The sequence below is a fragment of the Anabrus simplex genome, chromosome 1 (genome assembly GCF_040414725.1).
Source record: "Anabrus simplex isolate iqAnaSimp1 chromosome 1, ASM4041472v1, whole genome shotgun sequence".
Lineage (NCBI taxonomy): Eukaryota > Metazoa > Arthropoda > Insecta > Orthoptera > Tettigoniidae > Anabrus > Anabrus simplex.
The window spans coordinates 650,610,061-650,624,067 of record NC_090265.1 but is presented as its reverse complement, the minus strand read 5'-3'; the positions used below and the strand labels follow the sequence as shown (position 1 = coordinate 650,624,067).

Sequence of the window (14,007 nt, the reverse complement as noted above, 5' to 3'; positions counted from 1 at the left end):
GGATACTGTGGATGTATTCTTCGTCTGCTTCCCCCACCCACAGGGGGATGTGTGTTCGGTCCGCGAGAGCTATTTTATTTCGCTCAAGTCGGCCGGCAAGCCGGTTAGGACCCGCCTATCCGCCACCTGGGACGCGCCACGTGGGAGTACCACCTCTTCCCCCCCCCCCTTCCCGCTACGCCAGCGTAGTAGGTTCATGGTATTGCAGTTACAACAACTATTTCAGATGGTATAATTTAACAAAAAAAGTTCCATTGGATTGAGAGGCAGTGATCATTTTATAAAACTACTTTAATGCAGCAGATTGCGTCTCGTAACAGGATGAAATCATTAAACGGGGTAACCTCAACCTTTTTTATTTTTTATTATTTTTTAAAATTTACAATTTGCTTTGCGTCGCATCGACGATGGGATAGGAAAGGGCTAGGAGTGGGAAGGAAGCGGCCGTGGCCTTAATTAAGGTACAGCATTCCCCTGATGTGAAAATGGCAACCACGGAAAACCATCTTCAGGGCTGCCGACAGTGGGGTTCGAATCCACCATCTCCCGAATGAAACCTCACAGCTGCGCTACCTTAACCGCACGGGCAACTCTTCCGCTAACATTAATTAAAGACTGTGAAGTGTATTTATTGTCCACAGCAGAGCAGTTTCGTATGGACAGGCCCCGATTTCAAGTAGTTAGCGCCCTAGGCAAACAATATTTACCCCCCCCCCCCCCCCCGTACGCTCGTTTTCTTGTTCCTCAAAAAAAAAAATGTTTACAAATTAAAGGTTACAATTTTCAAGATTATGAGTTTTAAAACAGCACATTTGGCAAATAAAGTTAATTCTCATAATTAAATTTATCAAGTTAAATAAAGGTAACAGCCAAATAAGAATCAGGCTGTTTTTATTTAAAAAGCCGTCGGTTCAATTTGATAGTTTGTGTGTAAGTAAATAATTTTAGAAATAAGACACATATAAATTATCATTTAATTGTAATTGTAATTTATTTCGATCACATTTTAAAATACAAGTTTTTTTTATAGCCTACTTGTATATAATACTACTTTACATAAAATATTTTTTCCTTTAATTTTTCCTAACAAACTCTTGAACAATTTCATCAAAGTTGATTTTCAAAGTTAAATCTTTTTCAGTGCACATAAGGACCAATGAGCTTAAATTTTCATTAAGTACAGTTGGTTATTGGTAAGGTCAAAACATCCTAATTGCAATTTCAATGTTGGGAAAAGTACTCAACAAATTGTTTTGTTTAATGTAAGAATACGCTTTAGGCAAGTTTTGGAATCTCTCGAATTCAACATACATTTGAAAGTGTACACACTAATTTTCAAAATCTCGACTGATGTTTTTAGGGTACAGCGAACTAAGTTTCGCGCTCTTCTCTTTGATGATTCGGATGAGGAAGGCAGTATTAGAGGTAACACTTGAAATCTAGAAGCCACGACTTCATGTGCTTCTGTACTTCTTGCTAAGTTTCCTATAAGCGTGTCCGTTATTTTAAGGAACACATCATTTTTGAAATTTGTTTTTGCATCTAGGTCTCCTTCAATCTCACGTGTTTCATCTGCAAATATTTTTCGTGTTCTTACTCTTGAGTAGCTTGGAATATCACATCCACCTATTTTCAAAGCAGATTGCTCATATATGTCAAACTCATACCTTTTCGCTTTGATGAATCTTTCCAGGGTTTTCAATTGTTTTACTCCTCCCTCAAGATTAAGATTTTCACACTGCAAGTTTTTAGAACACTTGTCAACTCTTTCCAAAATGTCATTCCACACAACTAACAGAAAAAGTCTCGAAATTCTCAAATTTATTTTCAAAGTTTTGTGCCTCAAGTCTACAAGCTGGTTTTACTCTGGAGTCTTCATATAGCTGCCTCAACGAATGTAGTGTTTCTTCATAACCTTTTACCAAAGCTCTGATAGCGTCTGTACTTGCAGACCATCTGGTTTCTGATGAAGATTTTACCACTGGCGTACCGTTTTTCCCAAGAATTGCTGCAAAATATTCCACCTGTACGTTGACACAGAAAAGTAATTATACAACTCCTAGACGAAGCCAATGAAAACTACTGTGGCAGTGCAGCATTCTGCGGCAGACGAACCAACAGTATTTAATGAATGTGCTGCACACAGTATGTATTCAGCAAGGGGACTTTGCTGCTTTATTCGGGCCTGATGACTTGAGTAAGCTCCTGACATATTGGAAGCATTATCATAACTTTGGCCCCTACAATTCTTGATTTTGATTTCGAAACTCTCAAGACATTCAGCTACAGCTTTTTCTAGTTCAGCAGATGTTTGTGATATTCCAAGCAGAAGCTTAATGAGTCGTTCTACAGGCTTTGGCTCTGATGTACATATCGTAAAACAGCCAACTGGTCAGTGTGAGAGAAATCAGGCGTCGAATCTACAGTGAGAGAATCGTATCTAGCTTTCGTTTACTTCATCAACTACAGTTTTAAGCACACAATTCCCCATAACTTCAATAAATTCATTACATATTTGAGAAGACAGGTATGAGGTGTTGCCTTGACTGTCATTACCATTTTTTCCGATGTGCTGGGCATGGAAAAAGTCATATTCACTGATTAACTCGAGGCATCCAAAATATAAACCATTTGAAGTTGATCCAAAATCCTCATTGTTTCCGTGGAAAGGTAAACCCCTAAGTGCCAAAATCGTACAACAGAAACTATTCTTGAGATTATACTTTCGCCAATAGTTTATCTCATCATACTATGTAAACAGAATTGTATCAACCTGCATTAACTGTTTGTGTCTGGTGATGTATGTAAGAACATTGCCCCTTCGGTCATAATAATCTTCATGATGTTTCAGTAGTTCGTAGCTGTGCTTCCAGTCATTAAAACCGGTAGAAAACGTTGTTTTTGCATTGTCTGGTTGAAATAAACAGCATTGAATACAGAATACTTTCCCAGTTGACTGTGAATACAATAATAAATCTCTTAAAACAACGTCTCCATTAGGAAGAATACTCTTAAACGTGTTTTGAGACAATGTTCTTTTACCATCATTGTAAGTTCGCAGAGATTTCAAAAAATCCACCATTACGTTTTATTTTGGACAATGCTTAATGACATTCTCAACTACTGAATTTAACTTTACGTTCCGAGTAGCAGGATCATCTATAGAAAATAAATTAGGTAAGGTTACCTCAGGTTGTGACTGTGAAATAGTTCCAAACGGCTGCTGGACAACTTCAGGCTCATCGTTCAATTTAATACTAACACATGGCTGATCAGTCTGTATATCTAGGCCTTGTACGTCCTCTTGTGTAAAATTAAATGGGACCGATGACGAAGTCGAAGGTTTTGTTAAGTCATCTTGGCATTCCGATTCCGAGGTTGGAGCTGAACGAATCAATGTAAAGAACTTTCCCACTTTAGGCACTTTCTTAAGTAGTTCAAATTAGTCACTCTGCTTTTTAGCAGCGCGCATTTTGTATTCAGCACCACATAAATACTGAAAAACATGTAAGAATTACACGAGACAGTGAGTTGGCTAGGTGAGGTTATCAGGTTGATGGTGAGCCGCTGTAAACAATACGCTCACGAACCGTCACGAACCAATGACAGACAGGGCAGTGGCTGTCTAGACTAACAGGGTTGACAAGCCACCAACTACAATTGCCCACCCAGCACCCGCACGAGTCAAATACCTTTATTGCTTGTAGTTTTTTAATTTTCTTCATAAAATTTAAATATATTGATTCAATTCAGGTTTTAAAGTTAGAATAGTTTAAATTGTTTTATATAGGCTGATAAAATAATTGGAATAATCTGTGGAAAGTAAAAGTAATTAAAGTGTAATGAATTTAAGACTTAATTCACGCACGCCATAATTACTCGATCCGCCGGCCGCCGCCCTTCAAAACCTGGCGCCCTGGGCAAATGCCCAGTCCGCCCATTTGTAAATCGGGGTCTCCGTATGGAGTACTGTTTGTTAGGAACACGTGTACGACAGTTAAACCTAGGCAATGCCACTTACGAAATTGTTCACTGTAAATATACTAAACACTTAGATACATCCCATATGAGATGTGATATCAATTATCGTACTGATATACTGTATGTGGACTCCAATATAACATGTTTCTGTAATACAGTCAAAAATAATTGTGAAAAAAAATGGGTATAGACTACAGTAACCTGCCACGAAATTGAATATTCTAATAAGTTTTATTTTTCATAGCCTTGCTTATTTCCTTCCGGGCATTATTTTTGACAATGCTGTTGCAGTAGTGCTCACGGGTCTTGCAGAGGAAATTATATTTTTTAACCAGACTGACAAGTTTTTCCGTGTCTGGTATTAATAAGTTGAATAAAGTGTCACAAAACAGTACGTTCCCGACCGTATTCAAGAAACAGCTGACTTTCCAGCTGAAGCTGATACACATTTGCCGCCAAATGGTCGTCCGAAAGATCTCGACCCGACCGTCCGCGAAGTTGCACAAACACTTGATAATATTCTGTTGGATTCAGCTCCGCTAGTGACTCCCATGTGACACCCGCGAAGAACGCCGTGGCCGTGAGCTACACGTTTTCGACAGCCCTAGAACAGTCCTGAGACGCCTTAAGGAGAATGCAGAATTCCAGCGTGCTGGTAGGAAACAGACTCTCTGGTAAGCAGAGGGATTATAGATTCATGTTTGTCAAGGACAACAAATACTATTATTGTATATTTGGTCGGCGAATGACCTTACGGCTCTCCACGTGGCTGAGAGTTGGTGCTACGATTGCGTCTGTTATGTATTTGGTATGGGTGATAAGCACGGGCAGGTGGACGCACACTCGCTGCGAACAGTGTATGCATTATCTCAACAGCTTTGTTAGTTTCCTGCACAGTCTTCAGTCCACAAGTGACAGATCCCGTTATGTTAAAAAATGGTAATTACCTAGACGAGATTCTCGAATGGTCATGTGGGATTGTTTCAGAGGGGCCAGGGTGGGTGGCCCAGACAGTAGAAGCTCAAATTGGTGATTTCGATCCCGGCCCAGCCCGATAGTATTTTGAAGGGGTTCAAATTCGCCAGCCTTTTCTCATTAATTGGTTGAAAAGAACTCCTGTGTGACCAAATGTCGGCTCCTTGGCTCTTCCGTAAACCTCAGTAGTAGATAGTGGAACTTAAAGCAATGTGTAGTTTGAGTCATCAGTCCATAGACTGGTTTGATGCAGCCCTCCATGCCACCCTATCATGTACTAACCTTTACATTTCTACGTAACTATTGCATCCTACATGTGCTCTAATCTGCTCGCCATGTTCATACCTTGGTCGTTCTTACTGCCTACACTTCCTTCACCGAGCTCGATAGCTGCAGTCGCTTAAGTGCTCCCTTTTGGGAGATAGGTTCGAACCCCACTGTCGGCAGCCCTGAAGATGGTTTTCCGTGGTTTCCCATTTGCACACCAGGCAAATGCTGGGGCTGTACCTTTAGGCCACGGCCGCTTCCTTCCCAGTCCTAGCTCTTTCCTGTCCCATCGTCGCCATAAGACATATCTGTGTCGGTGCGACGTAAAGGCAATAGAAAAGAAAAACACTTCCTTCAAAAACTTATCTGCAAAAGTCCTGGGTTGTCTTAAGATGTGTCCTATCATTCTGTCTCTTCTCGTAAAATTTAGCCAAATCGATCCCCTCTCACCAATTCGATTCATTATCTCTTCATTTTTGATTCGATCTATCCATCTCCCCTTCAGCATTCTCCTGTAACACCACATTTCAAAAGCTATTCTCTTTTTTTCTAAGCTAGTTATCGTCCATGTTTCACCTCCATACAATGCCACGCTCCAGATGAGTCTTCAGAAACATTTTTCTAATTCCTATATCAACGTTTGAAGTGAGCAAATTTCTTTTCTTAAAAAACCTCTTCCTTACTTGTGCTAGTCTGCATTTTATATCCTTACTTCTGCCATCGTTAGTTATTTTACTACCCAATTAACAATATTCATCTACTCCCATTTACTTCCTTTAAGACTTAATTTCCTAATCTACTGTAATAATACCTGCATCACCTGCCTTCGTTCGACTGCACTCCATTACTTTTGTTTTGGACTTATTTATTTTCATCTTTTACTCCTTACTCAAGACTTCGTCCATACCATTCAGCAACTTCTCAAGATCTTCTGCAGTCTCAGATAAATTAACAATATTATCCTCTCCTTGGATTGTGATTCCCTTTCCAAATTCGTCTTTGATTTCCTTTACTGCATGTTCTATGTAAACATTGAAAAGGAGGGTGGTCAGACTGCAGCCTTACCTCACTCCTTTCTGGATTGCTGCTTCTTTTTCAAAGCCCTCGATTCTTATCACTGCAGACTGATTTTTATACAGACTGTAGATAATTCTTCGTTCTTGTTATTTGATCCCAATCACCTTCAGAATCTTAAATAGCTTGGTCCAGTCAACATTATCGAATGCCTTTTGTAGGTCTACGGACGTCATGTACGTGGGCTTGTCCTTAATTCGATCCTCCAAGATCAGACGTAATGTCAGGATTGCTTCACGTGTTCCTGTATTTCTTCTGAAGCCAAATTGACCTCCCAACTCAGCTTCAACTTGCCTTTCCATTCTTCTGAAAATATTTAAATTTCTATGATTTATTATTATTATTATTATTATTATTATTATTATTATTATTATTATTATTATTATTTCTGCGAATGAGCTAACTATGACTACTAAGGTTAACCAAAATGGTTTTCAGCTAACAAGGGATTGGTTTCACGTTCTTAAGAGCCTTCTTCCTAGCCCATATCTCCTTTATTTTCTGGCTTTGTAGTTGTTTAGCTGCTGCTGATCTCTTTGGTCTCTGCACTTTAGTTTAATCTGTGGGTCTTCCTTTAACATTTTCTGGAAAATATGTCTGTCTTGTATATGGGATTCGGAGATGTTGAAGGTTTGAAGATCTTTTTTACTTGCTTGTATTACAGTGATGTGATTCAGGTGAAGTTCACTGGATGGATATCCATCCCCCCGTGGGTCTAATCGTAACTGAAAAAGGTGGTGGTCCGACACTTCGAAGAATGAAGGTATCTGCAAAAGGAAACGAAAATCCACAAAGGAAGTGAACATGAAAGACTCCAAGGCTCTCACGAACCTAATACCGTCGGTATCAGAAGAGCACGAACCTACTACGTTGGCGTAGCAGGGGGAGAGGTGATACTCCCATGTGGCGCGTCCCAGGTGGCGGATAGGGGGGGGCCTAACCAGCTTGCCGGCGGACTTGAGGAAAATAAAATACCTCTCGCGGACCAAACACGCTACCCCTTGTGGGTGTGGGACGCAGATGTAGAATACACCCACGGTATCCCCTGCCTGTCGTGAGAGGCGACTAAAAGGGGCGACCAAGGGCTGATTGAATTAGAACCATGAAACTACTCTTGATTCGTACCATCTCGCGGTGAACACCATGGGTCGCCTGTACTTGCGAGTAGTACCACTATATTAGGTACGAAATAGGTTTGTGATTAGTTGCAGCAAGAGGGGGTTCTCCTGTGGGTTTCCAGTACCGGTGCGTCGTACCCATGTGAGCAACACCGTGGGTCTGGGCGTTGCCTGTGAGTTGTACCACTATATGAGTGACACCGTGAGTCTGCGTTGCCTGTGATTAGTACCCACTATGTAAGGAACACCACGGGAATACCGGCACCCATGACTAGTACACCTAGGTGAGGAACCTCATCGGTTTGCATTGGCTATGAGTGGCGCCGTTGTGTGAGAAACACCATAGGTTTGCGTTACCTATACGAAGTACAACACTTGTGAGTAGTACCATCTTGTGTGGAACACCGTGAGTCTTCGCTACTTTTGATTAGTACCCCAACATGACAAATAGCATGGTTCTACTTTACTCGCAACATGTACCATTCTGAGGGGCCTTAGACATGGATTTTGGACCCCTTTAGACATCAAGCATCCTCGATTCAGTATTGTGCTTTGAAGTGGTCCCTTGGTCAATCATACTATTATTTTTTTAGTCAAATCCACTGTATTTTGTTTGCTTGTTTTTTGTTTTTTGGGTTCATGTCCATCCATTCATTCTTCATGACATTTTTTTATTTTGGTCAGTGGATGATTTTGAACTTTTTGTTGTCATTTCATTTCGTACCATTAGGGGCCGATGACCTCGATGTTAGGCCCCTTTAAACAAGAAGCAGCATCATCATCATCATCATCAGTATCAGAAGAGAGCAGGAGTTCACTAAGGCTGGGTCAAATGGAAAAACTGAAATTGAAGAGCCTGGCACAAAGTAAATGGAAGAGAAATGTATAACAAATGGAAGTAAAGCGGAATAGTGAAAGTCTTCGCTGTCTTCAGCTATTCACGTTGATTGTACTACGAAATCCGTGGTTTCCCATTTTCACACCAGGCAAATGCTGGGGCTGTACCTTAAGGCTACGGCCGCTTCCTTCCAACTCCTAGGCCTTTCCTATCCCATCGTCGCCATAAGACCTATCTGTGTCGGCGCGACGTAAAGCCCCTAGCAAAAAAGTACTACGAAATGGTCCGTATTACCTTCCCTTGCATGTTGTGTAGTGTGTGCATACTTGGATAAACCTTTTTATACTCTATAGTTGTAGGAAAATCATATCCGGAAGAAATGAAACGGGTACGATATGAGTTAAAACATTGTAAAGAAATGGATGGTATGATGCTGGTATGGAACATGCTGTAATAATCTGTTTTGATTGTCCAAATATATTAATCAAGGAATGAGATGTTATACCGCATGAATCTGTTGCTCCTCATCTTTCTTTTTTTCTTTCTTTTTTAGGCCACACGCATTTTATTGATACCGTACAATCTGGTGCGTGGTAATGTAGATGGATGTGGAATGATGTTACTCGTGATTAGACACGATAACCCGCCCCTACTGCAAACGGAATGTTAGCCGAACTGTCCACATACAGCATACAGGGGAGACTTAACTTCCACCAATTTTGCACCGTGCGCTCGCTTAGCTCTGCTGGATCGGGCATAGATCTTGTGAGCTGGTAATATACGTGGGTTCGGGTTCAGATCCCCCGTAAATATGTTTTGTGTTTTTATTTATCCCTCTCCCCTAATTTCGTAGTGTTTTATTTACGTGTTCATTTATTTAATAATTGATATATTGGTTGGATACAGGCCAGCAAGCCGAGGTGGTGATTATTGTTTTAAGAGGAAGTGCAACTAGGCAGCCATTCTCTTTTCCATTCTACCAGAAAAGTAATTTAAAAAAAGATAATGATTATGTTGTCTCACAAATGCTTATTCCGTGAATGGATGCTTTTGTGACCCTGAATAGGGCCATTTAATAATCAAGACTGGACGAGGATTGAATGGTAAGGCGGTTTCAATCTGTGTAAATTAGTACAGGTTTGCTGATACTACTACTAATACTAAATTGTTTTCATCCTGGTCTTCGTAGAGGGTGATGCCGCCTCTCAAGCCAGGAGATTGTTACGATTGAGAGGTTCGGAGAAGGTGAGGGGTTTGGCGGCCGTGGCCTATACTAGGAACTCTCCCGTCATTCGCTTTAGTGCAGGAGGACGGAAAACCTACAAGATGATGATAATCATTGCAGAGAGGTCATTGTAGAAAAGCTGTAGTGTTTAGAATGTGAATTAATGTGGAATTCAAGAAAAGACATGCTGTTATGAAATTTTGATGCATCTTGGAAAGTATTTACAGAGCTTTTGTATGGACAAAACTGTGTTAAGGAAGGATAAAGAAATAATGTACAAGGCATATCTTGTACCTATTATGGCATGCACTTTGTGACAATGAAAGTTGACAAATGAATATGAGGAACAGAAATTAAATTTAAGTAAATATCCCACAAAACAAGATTAGGTGAAAAAAGTGCTTGATAAAATTGTGGAAAATAGGCTTGGCTGGTTTGGGCATACTAAAGACTTTACAAAATTAACCGAAAAAGAGACTGTGAAGGACCCTAATTATGATAACTAGAGATGGTAAAAGTCAGCATAAAGCAGTGGGACTCGGATTGAATCATAGGGATAGATGAGTGGAAAACTCTTGCACGTAACAGCATACTTTAGGCTTGCCAAATCGGAGTATCACAAGGTTAGCATGACCTCTCGTATTTGTTGGCCTCGTGAGGCCACCCCTCAGTCCAAAATGGAAAATCCTTGAAAGGCTGGGAATCAGACACAGTACCTTACAAGTAAGAGGCAGGCTCTCTGTCCTTACATTGCAGGCTAGACAAGTGGAAAGGTAGAGTAAATTAGAGAGGAACTAAATATGCCCCAACTTATCTTGACCGGGCAAGTTTGCCATGCAGTTAGAGGCACACGGCTGTCAGCTTGCATCTGGGAGATAGTGGGTTTGAATCCCACTGTCGGCAGCCTTGAAGATGGTTTTCTGTGGTTTCCCCATTTTCACACCTTGCAAATGCTGGGGCTGTACCTTAATTAAGGCCACAGCCGCTTCCTTCCAACTCCTAGGACTTTCCTTCCCATCGTCGCCATAAGACCTATCTGTGTCAGTGCGACGTAAGGCCACTAGCAAGTTATCTTGGTAATGGGAAATGAGAACGTATATCTACCCCCTCCCCTTTTTTTCTCCTTCTTGATATGGGGTAGAGGATGGGGTGAGATGAATTTATGACATGTTTTTACGGCCAGATGTTTATGGGAAATGGGGTTGATTTACTATTAAAGGTCCGTCTGTCTATTGTATTGAGTTTTGTCTTGGCAATTGACAACAAAATTTAATTTAAATGGAGACAATAACACTGCCTCTTTTTTAGTTAATATATGAACACTTTTTGTCAAATAGTAGTGTACAAATAAACTTGTTCACTGCTCTGTGCATATCTTCTGCATTTTAGATCCTTTAAACTAAACTCTTTTGGGTAGGCCTGTGTGAAATGCTTAGAGACACATGAAATTGTTTGTTCCTGCTCATTGATATAATATTTAATAGATGAAAATGTGTACATAGAAGATAAGAAATGCATGCAGTCATTTACTACAGCTTTCCTTTCAAGTAGATTCATAGCTTGTGATCTACTGGATTTTCCTGCTGTACTTTTGTTGGTTCTACTGACATCACCCAATAATATGCTCTTTAATTGTTTCAGGTTTCCATTCTATTACGAGATAAAGATAATTCTGGTACTATGGCTCTTATCTCCAGCTACGAAAGGCTCTAGCATATTATATCGGAAATTTGTTCATCCGATGCTCAGTCGACGAGAGCAGGTAAGATAGTTTGTTTTATTTCATACTCTCAAAATGCTGAATATTCTGATGGTGCTTAAGTGTCATAGATTTTGTATTCAAATGAGTACTCTACATAACACACCAGCAGTAACAGAATTATTTTCCTGCAGTAAGAATCATAACTGATATTTACCAGATATTTTATTTCTGTTTGAATGCATGTTTGTGTTGTCAGGGAAAGCTATTTTCAAGAAAATCTATTAATTTTATTAGGATTAAAGAACTTCACAAGGCTGGCTGGCTTGCTCGCTTGCTTGCTTGCTCGCTTGCTTCATGGCATTATAGTCCTCCAAGGACCTTGGCCTCCTTGATCACACATTTCCAGCAGACTCAATCTTTTGCACTTCTATGCCACTTAACATACACAGATCATCGTAAGTTTAAGACAGCCTGGTTCTCTCTGTGATTATTCTTCTTGTAGTGCCTTTTCCATTATTGAAGGTTGACCACTATCTCAGCAAAGTCTGTCCTATGTTTGGCTGTCCTAATCAGTCTACTAGAATCTAGTCCTATCCAATCCCGTAAGTTCCTCAGCCACGAGTATTTCCTTCAACCACAACCCCTACGCCCATCAATTTTACGTTGCATGATCGGTTTAATTAGGTTGACTTCATTCCTCATAATATGCCCCAGGTAGGCTGACTTTCTTTTCTTGATTGTTCACATCAACATTCATTCCCTCCTCGTGCATTTGAGTACGGCAGCATTGGGGACATGGTCAGTCCACAAGATCCGTAACATCCTTTGGAACATCCACATCTCGAAGGCATTTATTCTTTTAATGGTGTTACATTTCAGAGTCATTGTTTCAGTGCCGTACAGAAGCACTGAATATGCGTAGCATCCGACGAAGTTGTGACATGCTTCCAAGCTGAGGCTTCTGTCACACAGTAAGTTCCTCATTTTCAGAAAGCTAGTACGAGCCATTTCTGTTCGTACATGGATCTCTAAATCTGGGTCTAAATCCTCAGTAATCCAGCTGCCAAGGTACTTAATTGTTCAACCGGTTCTCCATAAGTGGTCATAAGAATGTGCGTGTTTACGTGTTCTGAAAATGGCCATCACCCTGGTCTTGTCTGTGTTAATTTTGAGACCATGTTTATCCCCTTCTGCTACAATTCTGCGTACCTCAGATTGTTGATCAACCTACCGTTAACTTTTACTCCATCTTCCACTTCTTAAAGAGCGGCTTGGAAGATCTGCTCAGAGTACAGGTTAAATAGCAGGGGAAATAATGCACATCCTTGCCGTAATCCCTGTTCGATCCTAATAGCGTGAGTCTTGGAGTTTCCAATTCTTACGGAAGCTTCTTGATGTTCATACAGCTTTTTGACAAATGTAAGATCTTCACTTATTATTCCTATTGTGTTCAGAATTATCAGGAGTTTGGAATGTTTGACACAATCAAATGCTTGGGCATAATCACTGAAGCAGATGTATACATCTTTAGACTGGTCTCTACAATTTTGTAAAAGTGTCGTCAGGCAGAACAAGGCCTCACGTGTCCCAAAGCCCTTACAGAAACCAAATTGTTCATCACCTATGTCCAGTTTGCATTTTTTTATGAATTCTGAAATGTATTATCTTTAGGAATAATTTAAGAACTTGACTCAGGAGGCTAATGAGTCCATATTGGCTACATCTAAGCTGCATTTGGCATCTTAGTAATGGGGATTAGAACTGACTTCAGCCATTCTTTTGGGTTGCATCTTGTCCGGTATATATAATTTAAAAACTTGGTTAGTAATCTAACACTGTTTTAAAGTAATTTCAGAATTTCAGGGTGAATATCATCTGGCCCTGCTGCTTTTCCATTTTTTAATAATGTTACAACCTCTGCACTTCACTGATCAAAATTTCAGATCCAGGCTCTATACTTACCAGGTCGAATGGTAAAACTGGGTTTGTTCATTCTTCAAATAGACTTTGCAAGTAGTTCACCCATTCTTCCTCTGTTTCCTCTTCACTGGAAATCAGACTATTGCTGCACTCATTAGTCTAGTGTAAGGTTGAGTTCTGAAATTTTGAGTACATTTCAGAAAAAATATGCTTTTATGGTGTGTGTATGCACGGTTACTATTAAAGGTCAGTCTGTCATTTTTATTAAATTTTTTCTCGGCAGTTAACAGCCTGGAAGACCAGGGTAGCCCATTTAGTCTGGATCATTACTTTCGATCTGTCCAGCTTGTGAGGCCCTGCCAATAGCTAAGCTGCTAGCATAGGTCTCGGGATCATTTGACCACACAAGCCGCCCCCCCACAATGGCAAGGTGAAGATACCAATGTGGCAAGGCTTTTAGAAAGAACTTACAAAATTACAAGCGTCTGAGAATTAAGTTGGGTTTTTATTATTAACTTTGTTGTCACTGATACTGGGGGAAATGTTCTAGGTGAAGGAAAGTGTAATTCATGCTGTTGTTGAGAATCCGGTATACTGTATATTCTTTATACTGTTTGTGTTCCTTTCATTGTTCCTGTCTTTCTATATATGACTCTGTATATTCTTCATGGTCTTCCTAGACATTGTGTGAAACACTCCAAAGAGTTAAGTTGCTCTTTACTCCAATGTTAGTACCAATTTCCTTTTTAAGCAAGATCTTCAAAAATAGTTGCTGTCTATTAATTAGAAAGTTGTGTATTGCAGATCTGCAAATGCTGGCAGTCTTTGTTTCTATATTTTGATGTATATTTGATCAGTGACCTGTGATAATTTCATTTGAATTCGCTTGTGTTTTCTCATAATATTT

At 40.1% G+C, this 14,007-nt stretch overlaps 1 protein-coding gene across 1 annotated transcript in view; it reads left to right on the top strand.

Annotated features, from left to right (window-relative positions):
* The window catches only part of LOC136857276 (uncharacterized), a 300,734-nt gene that overhangs the window by 165,816 nt on the left and 120,911 nt on the right, over positions 1–14,007 (top strand). Inside the window, exon 4 of the mRNA XM_067135803.2 lies at positions 11,120–11,240. Within this exon, the coding sequence (XP_066991904.2) occupies positions 11,120–11,240 (121 nt within the window). The remainder of the gene's footprint in view (positions 1–11,119; positions 11,241–14,007) is intronic.